This window comes from Rhincodon typus, chromosome 13 (genome assembly GCF_021869965.1).
Source record: "Rhincodon typus isolate 14 chromosome 13, sRhiTyp1.1, whole genome shotgun sequence".
Classification (NCBI taxonomy): domain Eukaryota; kingdom Metazoa; phylum Chordata; class Chondrichthyes; order Orectolobiformes; family Rhincodontidae; genus Rhincodon; species Rhincodon typus.
The window spans coordinates 39,282,252-39,300,444 of record NC_063344.1 but is presented as its reverse complement, the minus strand read 5'-3'; the positions used below and the strand labels follow the sequence as shown (position 1 = coordinate 39,300,444).

The window sequence follows — 18,193 nt, the reverse complement described above, 5'->3', positions numbered from 1 at the left end:
AACATTATCACTCAATTTTCCCTCCCATTTCCCTATCCATTCAGAGTCTTTCAGTCAACAGGATTCAACTTCTAAACCCTTGATCTCTTTCTCACTAAATTGCTCACTATGCAACTTACTGCCTCCATGCTAGCCAGCACTCTAAATGGTTCCTTTGTATCAGGCACTATTCACAGCTTTTTTCAACCTATCCCCTTTCCTCAACAAACAACCAGTTCCCAATGTCAATTTCCACCCTCTCCACTCAGTTAAGCTGCGAATCTATGCCAATCATTTCTGTAACCCGTTGCTTGAATTCTCTAATCAGACATGTGCATCTACAACATGCCAAAATGGTTCCAACCAAGATACACAAATGATATTTTCTGTGACTGTGATTTGTGGTCTCCTTATCCACCTGGAGTCTTGTTATGTCATTACTATATCACAGACAATGAATGGAGAAATCAGAAAAGTTCAGTGGTAGGAAATGAAGGGTAACAGTCAATGAGTGTTTTTATGAGTAAAAAGCTGTTTTTGGTTGGGCCTGCAAAGCTCTGTGCTAGTGGCCTCCCTTTCTGAGGTATAAATCAATGATTTAGACTTCAGTATTTGGTAACATGATTACAATGTTTGCAAATGATACAGCAATGGATCACTGATCATAGGTGGAGGAAAACTTCCATTATTTGGTTCCCCAAGTAGTACTTTTCTCATATAATCAACAATTTCTATCATTTGTTAGTTCCAAAATCATCCAAGCTATTGCAAGTTTTCAGTCTATGTGCTTGGAATTACCAGCCAAAGTCGCATACTGGCCATTGGAAGTTGGGTTCAAATGCAGCCTAAAATGATGGATTGAAAATCTGTTTTTCTTGATGTTTATGATAGCTAAATATCACTTCAGATGATCTCCATGCAATAACTTGAGAACATAGATATTTTTGATCAACCTATTCGGATTGATCAGCAATAAATGGCCAAGTTGGATTTGTCCTGTTCATTTGTGGACAGTACTTAACCTGGGCAATTTTCCATGTTGCTGGGCAGATGCCAGTGTTTTAGCTGCACTGGGATAATTTGGCTACTACAGTGGCTAAAACCAGAACTAGCTTTCAGTCATATTGCAGAAATTTTATTGGGACCAGTATTATTTGTAGTACGCATTGTCTCAGCTTTTTCTTGATATCATGAGGAGTTAATTGAATCAGCTGAAGACTGATATTTGTGTTGTTGGGAACTTCAGGAAGAGGCCAAGATCGATCATCCCTTAGGTCCTTCTGGCTGAAGACCGTTTCAAATGCATCAACCTCATCTTTTGCACTGGTGTGCTGGGATCTTCCATCATTGAGGAAAAGAAAATTTGTTGAGCCTTCACCTCCAATTGTGTTGCTTAATTGCCCTCCACCATTTATGACTGGATGCAGCAGAACTGCAGAACTGAGATCTGATCTGTCAGTTGTGGGATCGCTTAGCCTTGCCCATGTTACGCAACAAAAACAGAAATTGCTGGAGAAACTCAGCAGCATCTGTGGAGAGAAAGCAGAGTTAATGTTTTGATTCCAAAGACCACTCAAATAGTTAACTCAGCTTTCTCTCCACAGATGCTGCGAGACCTGCTGAGTTTCCCCAGCAATTTCTGTTTTTGTTTCAGATCTTCAACATCCCATTTATTCATGGTTTTTTCCTGTCCAAATCATGTTGTTTCTGCTGCTTCGCATGCAAGTAGTCCTGTATTATAGCTTCACCAGGTTGGCACCCCATTGGTGACTATGCTTGGTGCTGGTCCTGGCATACCCTTCTGCATCCTCCATTGATGCCAAGACTTGGCAGTAATGATAGAGTAATGGGTACACTGTGCCATGACATTACACATTGTGATTGAATACATATCTGCTATTGCTGATGGCCCACATGTCTAGTCTTGAGTTGGTAGATCTGTTGAAAATCTACCTGATTTAACACGATGATAGTGCCACAACAAGACAGAGGGTATTTCAATATGAAGATGGATTTTGTTTCGGCAAGAACTATACAATGATTACTCTTAATGAGACTTTCACTGATAGATGCATCTACTGCAGGTAGGTTGGTGAGAATGAGGTCAAGCATGCTTCTCACTCACCACCTCCCACTGGTCAGTCCTTTAGGACTCAGTCAGGCCTGAAGATGTTACTGAGTGTTCTTGGGGATGGACATTGAAATTCTCAGAGTATATTCTGTCCCATTGACAGCTTCAGTGCATCCTCCAAGTGGTGTTTAACATAGAGAAGAACTAATTTATCAATTGAGGGGAGGTACTAGGTGGTAATCGGCAGGCGATTTACTTGCTACGTTTGACCTGATACCATGAGACTACATGGGGTGCAGAGTCGATGTTTAGGAATTCAATGGGTATACCTCTGAGTGTGATGTTACCTCTGCTTGGCCTGTCCTATTAGTGGAACCAGACATACCCAAGGCTGATGATGGTGATACCAATAAAGTATGATTCCATGAGAATGACTTTGTGACACAATTGGATACAACTGAGTGCCAGGCTAGGCCATTTCAAATGGTTTTCAGTGTCAGCCTTATTGTTGTGAATGATACTTGCAGTGGAGAGGTTGTCTTATGAGCAAAGGCTAAACAGATCAGGACCTTGTTCAGTGGAATTTAGAAGAATGAGATGCTGACCTAGCCAGTGACACCTTCGTCCTGTGAATGAATGCAAAAAAAACTCAGTGAAACATACAGGATCCTTGAGGTGTTTGACAGGTAAAGGCTGAGAGGATGTTTCTCCTCATAGGAGAGGCTAGGACCAGAGGACACAGTCTCAGAATAAAGCGGCACCAATTCAAGACTGAGATGAGGAGGAATTTATTCTCTCAGAGCGTTGTGAGTCTTTGGAACTGTTTGATCCAGAGAGCTATGGGGAGGAGTACTTGTGTATATTTAAGGCTGAGAAAGATTCATTCTTGATCAATTAGGAAATCAAGGGTTAAGGGGAAGGGGCATGAAAGTCAACAAGAGACATGTTGGATCAGCCATGATCCTATTGAATGGCAGAGTAGTCTTGAGGGGCTGAATGTCCTGCTCCTGTTTCTTATGATAGAATGGTCTATGGATCTGGGGTTGCATGTAGGCTAAAACAGGTGAGAATGGCAGATCTCTTTCCCTAACGGGCATTAATGAACTGGATAGGTTTTTAACGACAACACAATAGTTGTATGGTCATCATTAAACTAACTTGTAATTGCAGATTTATTAATTGAATTCAAATTTCATTATTTGCCATGGTGAGATTGCAACACCCACTCAGAGCATTAGCCTGGATTTCTAGATTCTAGTCTAAGGACAATATCACTATGCCACCATTTGTTCTTCAATTCTGAACATTTTTCAGGACTCAGTTTCTCAACTGTTTCCCAAGATTTATCGAGTGGATTTATAAATTTGAATATGTATTGCATATTACACTCATTCTTCTGATGAAAGGCCACACCTGAAACTTCAACACTGTTTCTCTGTCCTCAGATGGTTCCAAACCTGTTGGGTATTTTCAGAGATTTTTGCTTGCCCCCTGATTTTTCCATTGTTTGAGATTTGTGTTCAGACATCCAAAACGTCTAGCAATTATGTAACAAATATTTTTGAGCTTCAGAATTATTTCAGTCTAGATGTACGTATGACAATTTTTGTCTCCTTAATTCTGCAGTTAGATTACATTCTTGAACTCATTCCTTGCTACTTTATTTATATATATTCATATATAATATGGATCTTGTTGGTTTTCAATGTTAGAATATTGTCAAGAGTAATCTGCTGTCTCCCAGATGTTCACTAAGAGCTATTAATTTTCTTTGTGGCAGCATCACACAATTTGCAAAATAACACAAGGCATTGTGTTTGTATTAGACTGTGGGAAATGTCTATATTGAATATATTATCATGCAATAAAACATTTTGGTGGGTACAAGTGTATGAGAGATAGTAGTGCATACTTGGCCCAAAAATCATCACCTTATTCCAAATCTGAAAGTAAAATTTCTTCTGAAGCTGACAGAAAGTTGTGAATATCTGCCTCAGGGGAATTGCTTGTTTATTCCAAAATGTTAATGGGTGAGAGAACGAACACCCTTTCACATGGAGTCAATTATTTTTACCACACACGCAGTGAGGATATCCATTTCAAATAACTGGCAAATTCAGTAATACAGAATGCAAATAACTTTACTGCATTGGCCAAGTGCTACACCACTGCATTTAAATTAATGTCTGGAACATTGTTGCCGACTTTGCTATGGAAAAATACCTTATTGATTTTGATTTCAATTTTTGAATACAGGCTCAGAAATGGCCTATCAGAAAGTGGACCAGAGATTTCGAGTACACACTCAAGATGTGGACGCTGAAGAACTTCCAGTTCCTTCACTAGACTTAGAGTGGGACATGGAAAAAGAGTTAGAAGAAAGTGGATTTCATGGCTTTGAACCAGATCATTCGAGCCAGCATCATTTGGGTAACTCCGCTGGAAGCACTGATCTTGACTTTGAATTTATGCAGCCTTCAGCATCACCTCGAGGAAGATTTGCACGTCTAGAAGAAGAGTCTGATTACATGGCGCATCCAAGACAAGAATCAAAAAATCAGCAGGGCAGCTTTACTAACATAGTAAAACTCTTTGTCGCAGGGTTTATTATATTTATTTGTGGTTTTCTAATTGGTTACTATGGACGGAAAAGTAACTCAAAACATACCTTGCCAAATAACATAACAACACCAATGCCGTCTGCATCTTCAACTGCAGTATCTGATGATGGCACTATCCTTCAGAATATTGTTCAGGCAATTGAAGGCGACAGCATCAGGAGGTTTTTCAGGTTAGTGCAATTTTAATACAAAATTTTTGGCATGACAACTTTGATACCAAAATAGAGAAAGGAGAAAACCAACTTCATCTTTTATCATACAGTTTTCTAAGATTGGCGCAACCGTGTTCGTGAATTGAGATTACGTCTGAGGGTTTTTCCAAAGGTTATATTAAGAACATGATGAATTTTGTTCGTAAATAAACTTTTCATTAAGTTATAGTGTTTGAACTTAAAGTTAAAATATTGTACAATAACTTTCAAAGAATAACCAGTGACTTCATAATTTCTTTGTTACAAACACAGACTAACGATATGATTAATTAATGCCTCTGATTTAATAGACTATGATTATTTTGTTATTTTTAATAATATATAATGATTTATTTGATCTTGCAAAATGAATGACAGTGGTCATTTGAATGTATTTCCCAATGCCCAGTAGTTTTGAAACTTTGAATAATTGCAGTCCTAGTAGCAAATTTATAATAAATCATGTTATTTTGCCACAGTGATAATAAAAGAACAGAAATATACATGCAAAGTCAGGGTCAGGTGTAACTGGGCAATGAAGTTGAGCTGATTGTCCTTCTCTTCAGAAGTGGATGTTGTAGCCAGGAAAGGTTCTTTCAGTGTAAGTCTAATGAGTTACTTGTAGTTCATTCTGTAGAGAGTAAGTGCGAGGCAGTCCAATATCATAGTTCAGTAATGTTGGAGGGAGTGGACGTTAGGTGTGTTAGGACTTTTGCCAATTAATCAAACTGCTCTTTCTTTGATCATATTGAGCTTCTTGTGTATTGTTGCAGTTAAATTAATCACCAGGTATGCAGTGAAGATTCCAGTGCTCATTAATTTCACCACTTAGCTTTGTAAGTGGTGAAGTTAATGACAGGGTAATGACAAACCAGAATGGCAGCCTTATAATCTTGTTAGTATAGCTAGTTATTGCTGCCTTCACCCCACCCCCACCCCAGCTGTATTGACAAGGCTGGTGCTAGCTATGATCTGGAAGATGTTGTTGGAACTTTATTTGTCTCCAAGATGCTTCGTGATAGAGCAGCTTTGCTGGCATTATACTTAAAATGAAATGTTTAATGTAATTCAAATCTGTTGTGCATCTGTAGCTACAGTCTGAATGTATGCACAGAACTGTGCTCCCTATATTTTTAATGTTTAAGAGCTCAGATAGGAGTGCCCAGATTCCCTCTTTGTTGCAAAAGACAACTTTATTGTCAGCTTGAAAGTCGGACCAGTCTTCGCACTGGAACAAAGTTGCACCACATTTGATACACACCCTGAGGGATTTTAAAAAAAGACCATTATAGCTTTAGAGCTGAAATACTGTATTATGTAGTCATTATGCAAATTTTGTATTGATATAGAGTGGTGGTTCAGCTAAGGTTTTGTTCCTATAATTCTATATGTTGAAAAATATCAAGATAGAATTGTAGAATTTGATCACACAAAAGGAGACAATTCAACAATAATTCTGCGCTGGCTGTCTGAAAGAATTATTGATTTCATCCCATTCCCTCTTTTGTGTTTCTTTTCAAATTCGTAACCTGTTTTTGATCTCTGGGGGTGATCTTAAATTTATGCCCTTTATCTACAAATTTACTGTGATGTGGAGGTGCCAGTGTTGGACTGGGGTGGACAAAGTCAGAAATCGCACGACACCAGGCCTTTAGTTCTCTCAGGGCAGCGACTTGAAAGGAATTTGAGGATTTACATATAGATATTGATCAATTGAAACCTTCTAGCTGATTAAAGATTTAACAGCATCTTGGATTTGTTTAATACATCTCATCAGTGGAGTGACATTTTGATCTTTTCCTTACAAATTCTATGCCTGATACCACCTCATTAACACCTGAAGAAGAAGCAAGGCTCTGAAAACTTGTGTTTTCAAGTAAACCTGTTGGACTATAATTTGGTGTCGTGTGATTTCTGGCAGACTTACTGATAAAAGGAAATATCTTTCCTTTGTTTTCTTCATCAGAACTTCTCATTGTTGTGAACATTAGCTCTGAGAGCAACTTTAAAACTTATTTATTCTAACAATGAGTTTCTCATCATAATTGTACTCCCTCATCCATTGAATCAAATAAAACTCTCCAACAGCCCACCCTGTCCTTGGTGTTGTTCTAAAAGAATGGCATCCAAACCCGGGCATAAAATTTTAACTGCAGTTTATTTACTGATTTACATTCACCTTTTTACATGTATATTCTAGTCTGCTATTTAGAAAATATAACATCCCACATATGTCCAAAGATTCAAGTCTCTCTGTTCCTTTTAGAATATCAGCATTTAGTGTAGCATCTTCTCCCTGTTCACCTTCCCAAAATATATTCCTTACATTTCTCCACAGAAATTTCATCTGGCATCTATTTGCCCAGGAAACCTGTCTAGATTATCCTGAAATAGATTCTATTTTTTTTGCCATGTTTAACCATATTCCATTCTTTTGCCTCTTTTGAAAATATTGATATTGTATTTCACATTCAAGTTCCATATGATTTTTTTCTGTTCTATTTGATTTGTCACTGACCTGTAATGACCTCACTGTTTAGGTGCCTCTGGTCTAAAACATGTTCATTAACCACCAGTCTCTTTATTCTGGCTGTTGATGAAGATCCTGCCCCTGTTGCCACACTTTATTAACATGTGAATTCATTTGATAATAAGGGTTTATTCCAGCAAAGCCTGTTCGAACTCCTCATGCACAACTTCCGACATTTCTTTCTTCAGTGCGCTCCATTATTTCTTCAAAGAAGTCCAATCAAATTTGTCAGACACAGCTTGTCTTTTACTTGTACCTATTGGTGGTCTTACAAGCGACCATTAATTTTGATTAAACCTTCACCACTGGAGGTTTAATGCACTATTATTAGGCAGGTTGCTAGATAGTGAGGTGGTGTCAATTTTGATAAGCTTGGAAAGAAAATTTAACTGCTTTTTAAAGCACAGCATATTCATGCAATTGAAAAAAATGTTTAGAGGCAATGAATTATTAAAATATTCATGAGGTGGATTTGATGTTGTTTCCCATTAAGTGTAAACAATAAGCAGTTTGTTGGTCCATCTCTATAGTCAACAAAATATTTGCATCTATCATATTGGATAGTAATTGATACTCTCCCGGGTGAATCAAAGATGACAACAAAGTAGAAACTCAAGGATTCAAATATTTAGTCAGATATTGAAGCAAAATGCTACGAGACTATCTAGCAAATACTTGGAATAATAGAAATGCCGGAGACCAGCTAGTCAACTTGTTTAAGCGAGATGACCCACTGATTTTGGGAAGCCTGGTGCATTTTTCATTTTGTATAATTAATTTCCATTAAATTGCAGATACTGCATTAATTAAGTCTAATCATTCCTCCTGCTCTGCCTGTTTTTACTGTACTATGAAATAAAATAACTCATCAGTTTACATCAGGCATCATCTCGCCAAATGTTTCCTTGCACATGTGAAAGACTTGCATCCCTGATTCGTGTCAGGAAGGGACACTATATAAATAGACCCCATGCTTTTGTATGAAAGCAATGTGTCTCGATTCGTGACACATTAAAATATTTCTGAATGCAACCCATGCCACAGAAGCCAAGAGCGTAAATATGGGAGAACCATATTTGTAGCAGATGTTTTATACTTTTCTGAACACATTTGGCAACCCTTCAGAGCTCTGGCCAAACTTCCATATTTATTGTTGTTTGAAAAATTTGCAAATGTGGATTTGAGTTGAGAACGAGGTTGGTCTCCAGCTGTGACCACGAACCACCTCATGAATATTTTAATAATTAGCTGAGTCTTGCAGTTACATAAAGAGCACATGGAGAAGGTACTATGTCAGTATTGTGTCAGCAAAAGCCTTGATATTTGGATTTTAAAGCATAATGTGTATAATCTTTTACATTTCACAATGATAAGGTCAAATATTTTTGCTACCTGTGGAAAAGGAATACTTATTATTGTTAAAACCTACAGATTAGAGCAAGAGAAATTTATAATTTAGTGACCATGCACAATTTCTTGTTGATTTTGGAATTCTGCTAGGATTTTCTCTCATTCTTTCTTCTACAAACTGCAAGTAAGCAGTTTCAACAGTGCAGCAGTAAGTTGGAGATAAGAATTCTGTGTTGAATTGGGAATAGTTTTCACTGTCTCTTTTCCTGTGCAAACCTGAGACTATACTGAGAAATCCTGGAGTAGGTCTTTGTACTGCTCCAACAATGGAATCGTGTCAGTCTCACAGATAGCAGCTTATGCAACATGTGTAGCAAGCAGGCAGCCGTATCACGTAGTCTTAAGCAGAATAATCCTCACTGAAGTCCAAGGAAGCACCCATCAGCTAGGAGTTTCCGGCACAGCAAGCCTAGTGCAGCTCTCCCAACGCAGTCAAGGGAATTGATAATGGACAGGCATCTAGTCAGGGTGATATTGGTAAGGGAGTCTGTCCATGTGCAGTCTAGGGAGTAGATCACTGTTAATCCATTGGCTGCATTGAGCCAGATCTGAGGGGAATGAAAACATGGTTGAGAAGCTGTATAGGCACCAGTTAGATATCTGGGCTGTCCAGTCAAAGCGATAGGCTATGGTCAGTCTGTTGTGTCTGTCTGTAAAACTAAGGAGGAGAGGGTCAGCATGTGTAGCCATGCGACTGAGTCTAAACAAGTTAGTCTTTGGGACTGGAGGCTGCAAGCTCTGGACAAGGGCACAACAGAATTGTAATGGAGGCAATGGGATTTGCCACCTGGGTATGAAATGAAGCATGGCTGCGAATGGTATAATGTGGGAGGGGTGCATCCTGGCTTCGTGTGGTTGGTGGTGGGGAGTAATGAATGACCGCATCAAGCCTGGTCACTTAATATGCCAGGGGCCTGGGGAAGTGTGATGTCTGTGGGGTTAATGGGATGGACAACTAAAATGGGGGTGTGGATGTTTGGAACCTCACCAACATGTTCAAGTTGAGGCTGGACACCACTGGCAAAGGAATGCTCACTGCTATCTTCCATCATGATGCACATGTTTGATTTGCAATGGGGAAGAAAATGGTTCTGAGCACACTTGGAGTGGGTGGGGTAGGTGACTGTGAGGGACGGTAGTGCAGCAAGCACCAATCATAGTGTTTTTAAAGGACAAGAACATTGGTCACTGACCCACGCAATGTACAGGACACAGGCACCCAGAGTGCCTGATCTCTGGCCAGCCTGCATCGTTAATCTTCTCTGTATGCCGTACCTTACTGGCACAGCTACTGCTGGACAACCTTGACAGGTACATCTTTGTGCACAGTGGGAGCCAAACATTAGGGATGTTGAATGAGGAGGGCCAATGGTGTCACCATAAACCAATGCCACACGTACGCATTGTTCTCCCTGATTCGAGATGGTACAGTAGACCTCTCAATATAGACCTCCACCCACTGAGTCTTGTCTGTGGCCATGAAGTACTGCCCAATGGTGTGAAAATACATTTAGCACCTACCCAGAGAGACTCACAACCACATGACAGTGAAAATCTGGGACATTGATGCAAAAACTGAGGGTGACACAAGCCTTTTCCACCTATGGCATCAAAGTGCCCTCAGTAGGTTTTCTTTCTTCTCTCCCTCAAACTACATCTGAGTGTAATCCCTGGCACTGCAGCTGGTTTGGAAGCATTTTGCTCTTAGGTGGACCCTGTTAGCCCAAAAGGTTTGGTGGAGTAACCCTCGGCCCACTAGATGGACCAGACATGTCAAGTCTCGGCTCGAACGTCCAAGGCTCAGGATTAGTGGGAGTGTGGGGTCACGGGCAGGGTGGGGATAGAGGGCCAGCTGTCTTTGCATGTTCTTTGTATGGTTCCAACTCTGACTGCGTGCTTCCTGGCTCTGTGCTGCCTCCTTTTAAGGAAGAGACATCTGGACTTGGGTTAAGGCTCCCTGCCCCTGTCAGCTGGAACGATGGAATGCAGGTCCGTGCACCTGTCCAGCAGAGCCTGAAGGTGCTGGTCCTGGCTCTCCATGGCAGCTGCTAACCTATCCATGGAGGCAGCCAGATGGCTCCATGATTCGCTGCATTCCTGCAGCCTCTGGGTATTGAGGGCCATTTAGCCCCACACCTATGCCTGCTGCTCCTGTTCCTCCTTGTGCATATGAATGAAGTCCCTAACTGCTGATGCCACCGTAAGTAGTTTCTGGGAAAGCTAGCCGTTTCCTTGCTGAGGTGCTAGAGATGCTGGCTGTACCTGCAAGACATAGGAGTAAGGAGTCACCTGGATCTTTGTGCCTATGAGGTTGGTAGCAGTGGAGATAATCAATGACTTAAAAAGGAAAGTGGAAAGACTCCTGAGGGAAATAAACGTGCATGGCTACAGGGATAGTGCAGGAGAAACAGAATGACTGGATTGCTCTACAGTGAGAAAGCGTGATCTGGATGGACTGTATGGCTTCTTTCTGTGCCTTAATGATTCTATGAACTAAGAGAAGTGCTGCCTTTGCTTACTCTTATTTTAATAGCAAAGTATTATTTAGCCCATAGACTGTATTATTATGAGAAGGACATAGAATTGTTACTCCACTTCATCAGAGAGTAGAGATGAGAATGGAGTTATTTTAGGTTGCATCAAATTCAAGGTTGTGCAGTAAACACCAATTTGCATTTATAGTTTCATTTCTTTGTTAAGAAAAGACTTCATGGTGTTTTGTAGATGCATAATGTAAAAAAAATGGATAATCAACCATAAAAGAAGGTATTAGGCATTAATGCACGAGTTTTACTTAAATGTATTTTCTTTTGAGGAAAGAAAAATATCGATATTAGTGTAACTGCTTCCAGTCAAGTGCAGCAAATTCGTTTACTCTTCCCTGTAAACTTCTGTTGATTGCACAGTGGACAACTGCAACATGGCCTAAGCTCTTAAGTCTCCACATGTTTCTTATTGGTAGAGTTTAAAGAAAGCTCTGCACAGCTAACAGTGTGGGCTGCAGAGAACCAGAAAAACAGCCTGTAAAACAAAATAGGAAATCAGTAAGAAAATTGTTTATTTACATAAAACTAAACTTCTTATTCTTCACATACATTTTTTCAGCGGTAACACCCATCAAGATATACTTCATTCGACAAGTAAGGTTTTGATAAGGGTTTCTTTGAATTTCTAGAATATAGATCTTAAGTTTTTAAGTGATCTTAATTAAAGAATATCAGAAACTATTAGTATATCATATTGCGTGTTGTGTCCGAATGGATGTTAATGTCCACAAAATATATACAGAGAGTAGGATATTTGATACAGTTCTTGTGATTGCTCCTAATTTATATTAGCTAACATACTTGGTTAGTAGGCCTAGAATCATGGAATTAGAGAGTTTCACAGAAAGGGATCATTGGACTATTGTATCTGTGTTGGCTGTTTGAAAGAGCTGTTCAATTAGTCCATTTTTTTGCTGTTTCTCCATAGTCCTCAAATTTTCCACTTTGATAGTTGTCAAATTTCTTCCCAAATGTGCATTCAGAATCCTTTTAGACAGTGCATTCCAGATCAGAGCAATTTGCAATGTATTTTCCCTCTGTGCATCATGCCTCTGCTATGTAATGTAACGCTCCCGTGAAGTGTCATGGTTGCACCTTTCTGAGCAAGACTTACCAGCAAATATCCTTTGGATCAAGGAATGGGAAACATGAGCAGCCAATAACAAGTTCTTTGTAACAGACCTCGTCTATTGTATGTCTATTGAACATTTACGGTGAGAAAAATGTTCTGTTCAGATCAAGATCTCTGTGCAGCCAGCCTCCCCTATTGGGGCCTTGGTACTAAATCTTGATGCACTTGTACAGAGACAGTAAAAGATGCACATTATTGAAGTTTTTTGGTAAGGCAAACCAGGACAGGACTTATACAGCTAATGGTAGGGCCCTGGAGAGTATTGCTAAAGAGACCTATGGGTGCAGGTGCATAGTTCCTTGAAAGTGGAGTCACAGATAGACAGGGTGGTGAAGGAGGTGTCTGGCACGCTTGCCTTCATTGTTCATAACATTGAGTATAGGAATTGGGATGGCATGTTGCTGCTGTACGGGACATTGGTGAGGCCGCTTTTGGAATATTGCGTATAATTCTGATCGCTCTTCTACAGGAAGGATGTTGTTAAACTTGAGAAGATGCAGAAAAGATTGACAAGGATTAGAGAGTTTGAGCTATAGCGAGAGGCTGAGTAAGTTGGGGCTTTTTCCCCTGGAGCATTGGAGGCTGAGGGGTAACCTTGTAGAGGTTTACAAAATCATAACAGGCATAGATAGGGTGCAAATAGGGTGTCGGAGCCCAAAACTTGAGGACATAAGTTTAAGGTGAGAGGGGAAAGATTTAGAAATGACCTGAGGGGGGACCTTTTCACATAGAGGGCCGTGTGTGTATGGAACAAGCTGCCAGAGGAAGTGGTGAAGGTGGATACAATTACAATGTTTAAAAGACACCTGGATAGGTGTATGAATACGACGGGTTTAGAGGGACCAAATGGGATGGCACAATGATTCAGTGGCTAGCACTGGTGCCTCATAGTGCCAGTACCTGGGGTTGATTAGGATGTCGGGTTTGCACATTCTCCCTATGTCTGTGTGGGTTTCCTCTGGGTGCTCCGGTTTCCTCCCAACGTCCAAAGATGTGCAGACTAGGTGGCTTAGCCATGGGAAATGCAGAGTTACGGGGAGAGAAAAGAGGGAGTGGATTTGGGTGGGATGCTCATAAGAGGGTTTGTGTGGACTCCATGGGCCAAATGGCCTGCTTCCACACTACGGATTCTATAATTCTGTGATTCTAATGCTGGCAAATGAGATGAGGTCAGATTGGAATGTTGAATCCGAAGGATCTGTTTCTGTGCTGCATGACCCTATAATTCTATGATTGTCCCCTTTATAGACTGATAACTTTAAAGTCAACAAATGAAAAGGCTATTGGTTGACTCCAGGAATTTTTGTTTACAAAATAAGTATAGATGATGCTCATAGTGTTCCATGCTGGCCTCAATGTTGGTTTACTGTTAAGTACTGGGGAACAATAAATAGACATTTGCCATTTTTCAGTCATTGTAGCCTTCTGATTTTAATTTTATTATGCCCCTTGCCTTTTTAGCTTTTTTAAAAACTCATAATCTTTCCAGATTCCCTTTGATCATTCTTTTTCTTCAATGCAATAAATGAATGCTTTCCTTAGCTTAGTTTTATTCTTTTTTAAAATCAATTCATGGTAGTCATTACTGATTTGCTTGTACATGTTCTTTAGAGAGACATATTCCACTCAGACCCAATTTACCATTGTTTCAAATGATTTTAGCTGTTGTTTTATTTGTTTGTCGGTAAATTTTTCCAATATACTTTACATAATTCAGTTCTAGGCCCCGTTAAAGCCAGCTTATATTTTGCATTTATTACTCAGTCTTTGTTGTATTTATGTGTTAAACTATTTCATGTTAACATCACTATTGCCTAAATTTCAATTTGATAAAATTGGACCTTTTGTACAAATCTCTCATTGCTTTAACGTAAATCCCCATTTTCACCAAATGCCTGCTGTTTCTTTGTTTATGTAGGCATTTTATTTAATTGATTCACCAATCTCTCACTAACTTCCTGCTTAAAGTTTTCTACATATTTATTTCCTGTACCTTCTTCCTGGTAAGCAAGTAAAGTTGCCTGTTTACAGTTAGAGGGTCGGTGTTTTGATATGTTGGTTTTGAGTGGTACCTAGGAGGGAAGCCTATTAATAACTTAGATGCTAACCTTTTAACCAAAATCCTTCAAGAAAATGTAATGAATAGGACATACACCGCTATTTCATAAATACTTGAAAATTGTAAATCAATGACTTATATCACATAGCAGTCCGCTAGATCACAGGATGTTGGATTAGACTTCCATCAGTTAATGCTGGTTCAAAGTTGTAATGGTAATCTTTAGGTTGATCAAAAGCCTTTGTCAGTTTTATAGCTGCACTGTACGACCCTGTGTCGTGAGAAGATTAAGAATGTCAGTCTAGCAACAGTTTTGTTGATGAGATGAAATGACTCATGCATCCCAATGCTGCTTCATGTTACAAATCTATCTGCTTACTATTTCTTTAATTATGAAAGAAAATATAGAAAAAAAACAAATAGATGAGCAAAACCTTATAAGATAGAATGCACAAAATCGAGTACCATTGTGTTAATTGTCTGCATTTTTAAAAGGAATGGCGAAAAGATGTCTGAATAATAAAAGCTGAAAGCTGCTGAGATGCATTGGAAGTGAAAACAGTAAATTTGCTGTTGAGCTCAATTGATAGTTTCCATTGAATGTGATTTCAAATGGAAGTTTCTTGGCTTGCATGACAAATTGCATTGATTGAGATCAACTGATGATTGAAATTCACTATTGCCGGCATTTTATTTCACTTTAAATTACTTTTGAGTAGGCCTGTTCAAACACAACTCATACCATGCTTGTGTACATAAAGAAAAGCTATTGAATACATGATACATAGCTATATACTGTATCTTGCAATGATATCAGGTTAACGCAAGATAATTTCTGCAGAAGTATGTCTTGGAGTGATAATGTTGATTTGTCTTAAAGTTGAATGTATCATAATAAATGAAACGTTGTTATATTAACTTTTGCTGCTGTTTGAAGTGATATCTGACATCGTTATTTTCATCCACTGAGTCCACCATGCCTCCATAGTTAATTATTATTTATTAACTACTTGAAGAGCATTAAGTGGGTAAGTCCCCAGGGCCTGATGGTATTTATCCCAGGTTTTTGAGAGAGGTAAGAGAATAGATTGCTGGGGCCTTGACCAAGATTTTTTTATCCTTGCTAGCCACTGGAAAGGTTCATGAGAACTGGCAAGTAGCTAATGTTGTTTCTGTGTTCAAGAAGGGAAATAGGGATAATCCAGGAAACTACAGACTAGTGAGTCTCACGTCTGTGGTTGGGAAGCTATTGGAGAGAAATTCTTAGGGATAGGATTTATGCACATTTAGAAAAGCGTGGCCTAATTAGGGATGGTCAGCATGGCGTTGTGCAGTGCAAGTCATGTCTTCCTAACTTGAGTGAATTTTTTGAGGAGGTGATGAAGGTGATTGATGAGTGTAGAGCAGTGGATGTTGTTTACATGGATTTTAGTAAGGCTCTCAACAAGGTCTCTCATGGTAGGCTCATCGAGAAGATTAAGGTACATGGGATCAACGGTAACTTGGCCACGTGGATTCAAAATTGGCTTGCCCATAGAAGATAGAGGTTATTGGTGGAAGGGTGTTTTTCAGGCTGGAAGTCCATGACTAGTGCTGTTCCGCAGTGATCCATACTGGGACCTCTGCTGTTTGTGATGTATATAAATGACTTAGATGAAAATGTAGATCGGTGGGTTAGTAAGTTTGCAGATGATACAAAGATTGGTGGAGTTGTGGATAGTGTAGAAGGTTGTCAAAGGATGCAGCAGGATATAGATCAATTGCAGAAATGGCAGGTGAAGTTTAATCCACGTAACTGTGAGGTACTGCACTTTGGGAGATCAAATGTTCAGGAAACGTATACAGTTAATAGCAGGACCCTGAACAACATTGATGCACAGAGGGACCACACAAGTAGATAGAGTCGGAAAGAAGGTGTATGTCATGCTTGCCTCTATTGGTCAGGGAATTGATTACAAGAGTCAAGATGTCATGTTGCATCTTTATAAGACTTTGGTTAGGCCACATTTAGAGTATGGCCTGGTCGCAACATTACAGGAAGGATGTGGAGGCTTTGGAGAGGATGCAGAAGTGGTTTAACAGGAGGCTGCCTGGATTCGAGGGTATAAACTATAAGGGGAGGCTAGAAAAACCCAGGTTGTTTTCTCTTGAGCAGTGAAGGCTGAGGGGACACTTTATAGTAGTCCATAAAATTATGAGATGCATAGGTAGGGTTGATGGTCAGAATCTTTTTCCCAGAGTTGAAATCTCTAATACTAGGGGCATGCATTTAAGGTTAGAGGTGGAAAGTTCAAAGGAAACATGAGGGGCAATTTTTTTACACAGAGTGGTAGGAGTCTGGAACGCACTGCTGGGGGTGGTGGTAGAGGCAGATACAATAGGGGAATTTAAGGGACTTTTAGATAAGCACATTAAAATGCAAGGAATGGAGGGATATGGACCAATGGCAGGCAGAAGGGATTAGTTTCATTTGGCATCATGTTTAGCACAAGATAGTGGGCCAAAGGGCCCGTTCCTGTGCTGTGCAGTTCTATGTTCTATGTACTATCGATTTTGGTATAATATATCGGTATCAGTTTACCTTTTTAAAAGGGGATGTTGTTTTATAGGTAGATTTATCTCACTCATAGGTTAAGCATATTGTTGTTTTGAGGTAATAAACATGGAACTAAATAGAGTATATAAAATTTAGGTAGATAAAAATTTAGCATTTAAAGGCCAGTGTTCTAAACATCTAGGCAATGGAAAAAGTTGACAATTAGAAGATGCTAATGGAAGAAATGAATTGGTTGAGAGGAATATTGGGTGAATAATGAATATACAGGTGCAATCAACAATAGTATAATAAAAACGTAACTTAGGCAAGATCTGTTCTTGCACTGAAAATCCGAGTAAAACAAATACAATGATTTGAGAACATTTTAAGAATGAAAACAAATTATTTTTCAAGGCCCTGCATAGAGGTGCATGGAAAAAGAAACTTAGGAAAAACAAGATAGCAATGGGTAGATAGATGTGATTTGTCACAGTAAGAAAGAAAGTAAAAGAAGAAGAATGTGTGCAGCCTCAGGATGTTACAAAGTGTTGTGCAGTTAACTAAATAATTTTGGTTAGTTGTAATTGTTGTTACGTATGTAAAACCAGTAGCCGTCTTGCTCATTGCAGGATCTCATAAACAGCAATTAAATATATGGCCAGGGCATCCTACCAAGAGATCATTCAGATCAGAGAAGCAACTGCTCTCTTTTTCAAATAGTGCTGTAGAATGCTGTGGTTGGTTTGCTCGCCGAGCTGGTTCATTAGATCATGAACTAACAAACCAGCTCGGCGAGCTTACCAACCACAGCATCCACAACCCGAGCTACAGATCTATTCAAAAACCTTAGTGCTGTCAAATATTTCATTTTCACTGGAAGGGATTGGTGGCATCCTCAGGTTAATGTCCCACATAAAAGATGTCACCTCCAACAGTGCAGTGAGAGTTAGTCTAGATTTGTTTGCTCATGTCTCTGGTGTAGAAGTTACACTCACAACCTTTTGAAACAGATGACTAAAATGACCAAGATAACAAGGTGTAGAGCTGGATGAACACAGCAGGCCAAGCAGGATCAGAGGAGCAGGAAGGCTGACGTTTCAGGCCTAGACCCTTCTTCA

The 18,193-nt window shown here is 39.5% G+C and overlaps 1 protein-coding gene across 1 annotated transcript in view; it reads left to right on the top strand.

Annotated features, from left to right (window-relative positions):
* Nucleotides 1-18,193, top strand: part of LOC109936345 (inactive N-acetylated-alpha-linked acidic dipeptidase-like protein 2) — a 411,331-nt gene that overhangs the window by 315,818 nt on the left and 77,320 nt on the right. The window contains exon 3 of the mRNA XM_048604808.1: nt 4,307-4,841. Coding sequence (XP_048460765.1) covers nt 4,315-4,841 — 527 coding nt within the window. The 5' untranslated portion in view covers nt 4,307-4,314. The remainder of the gene's footprint in view (nt 1-4,306; nt 4,842-18,193) is intronic.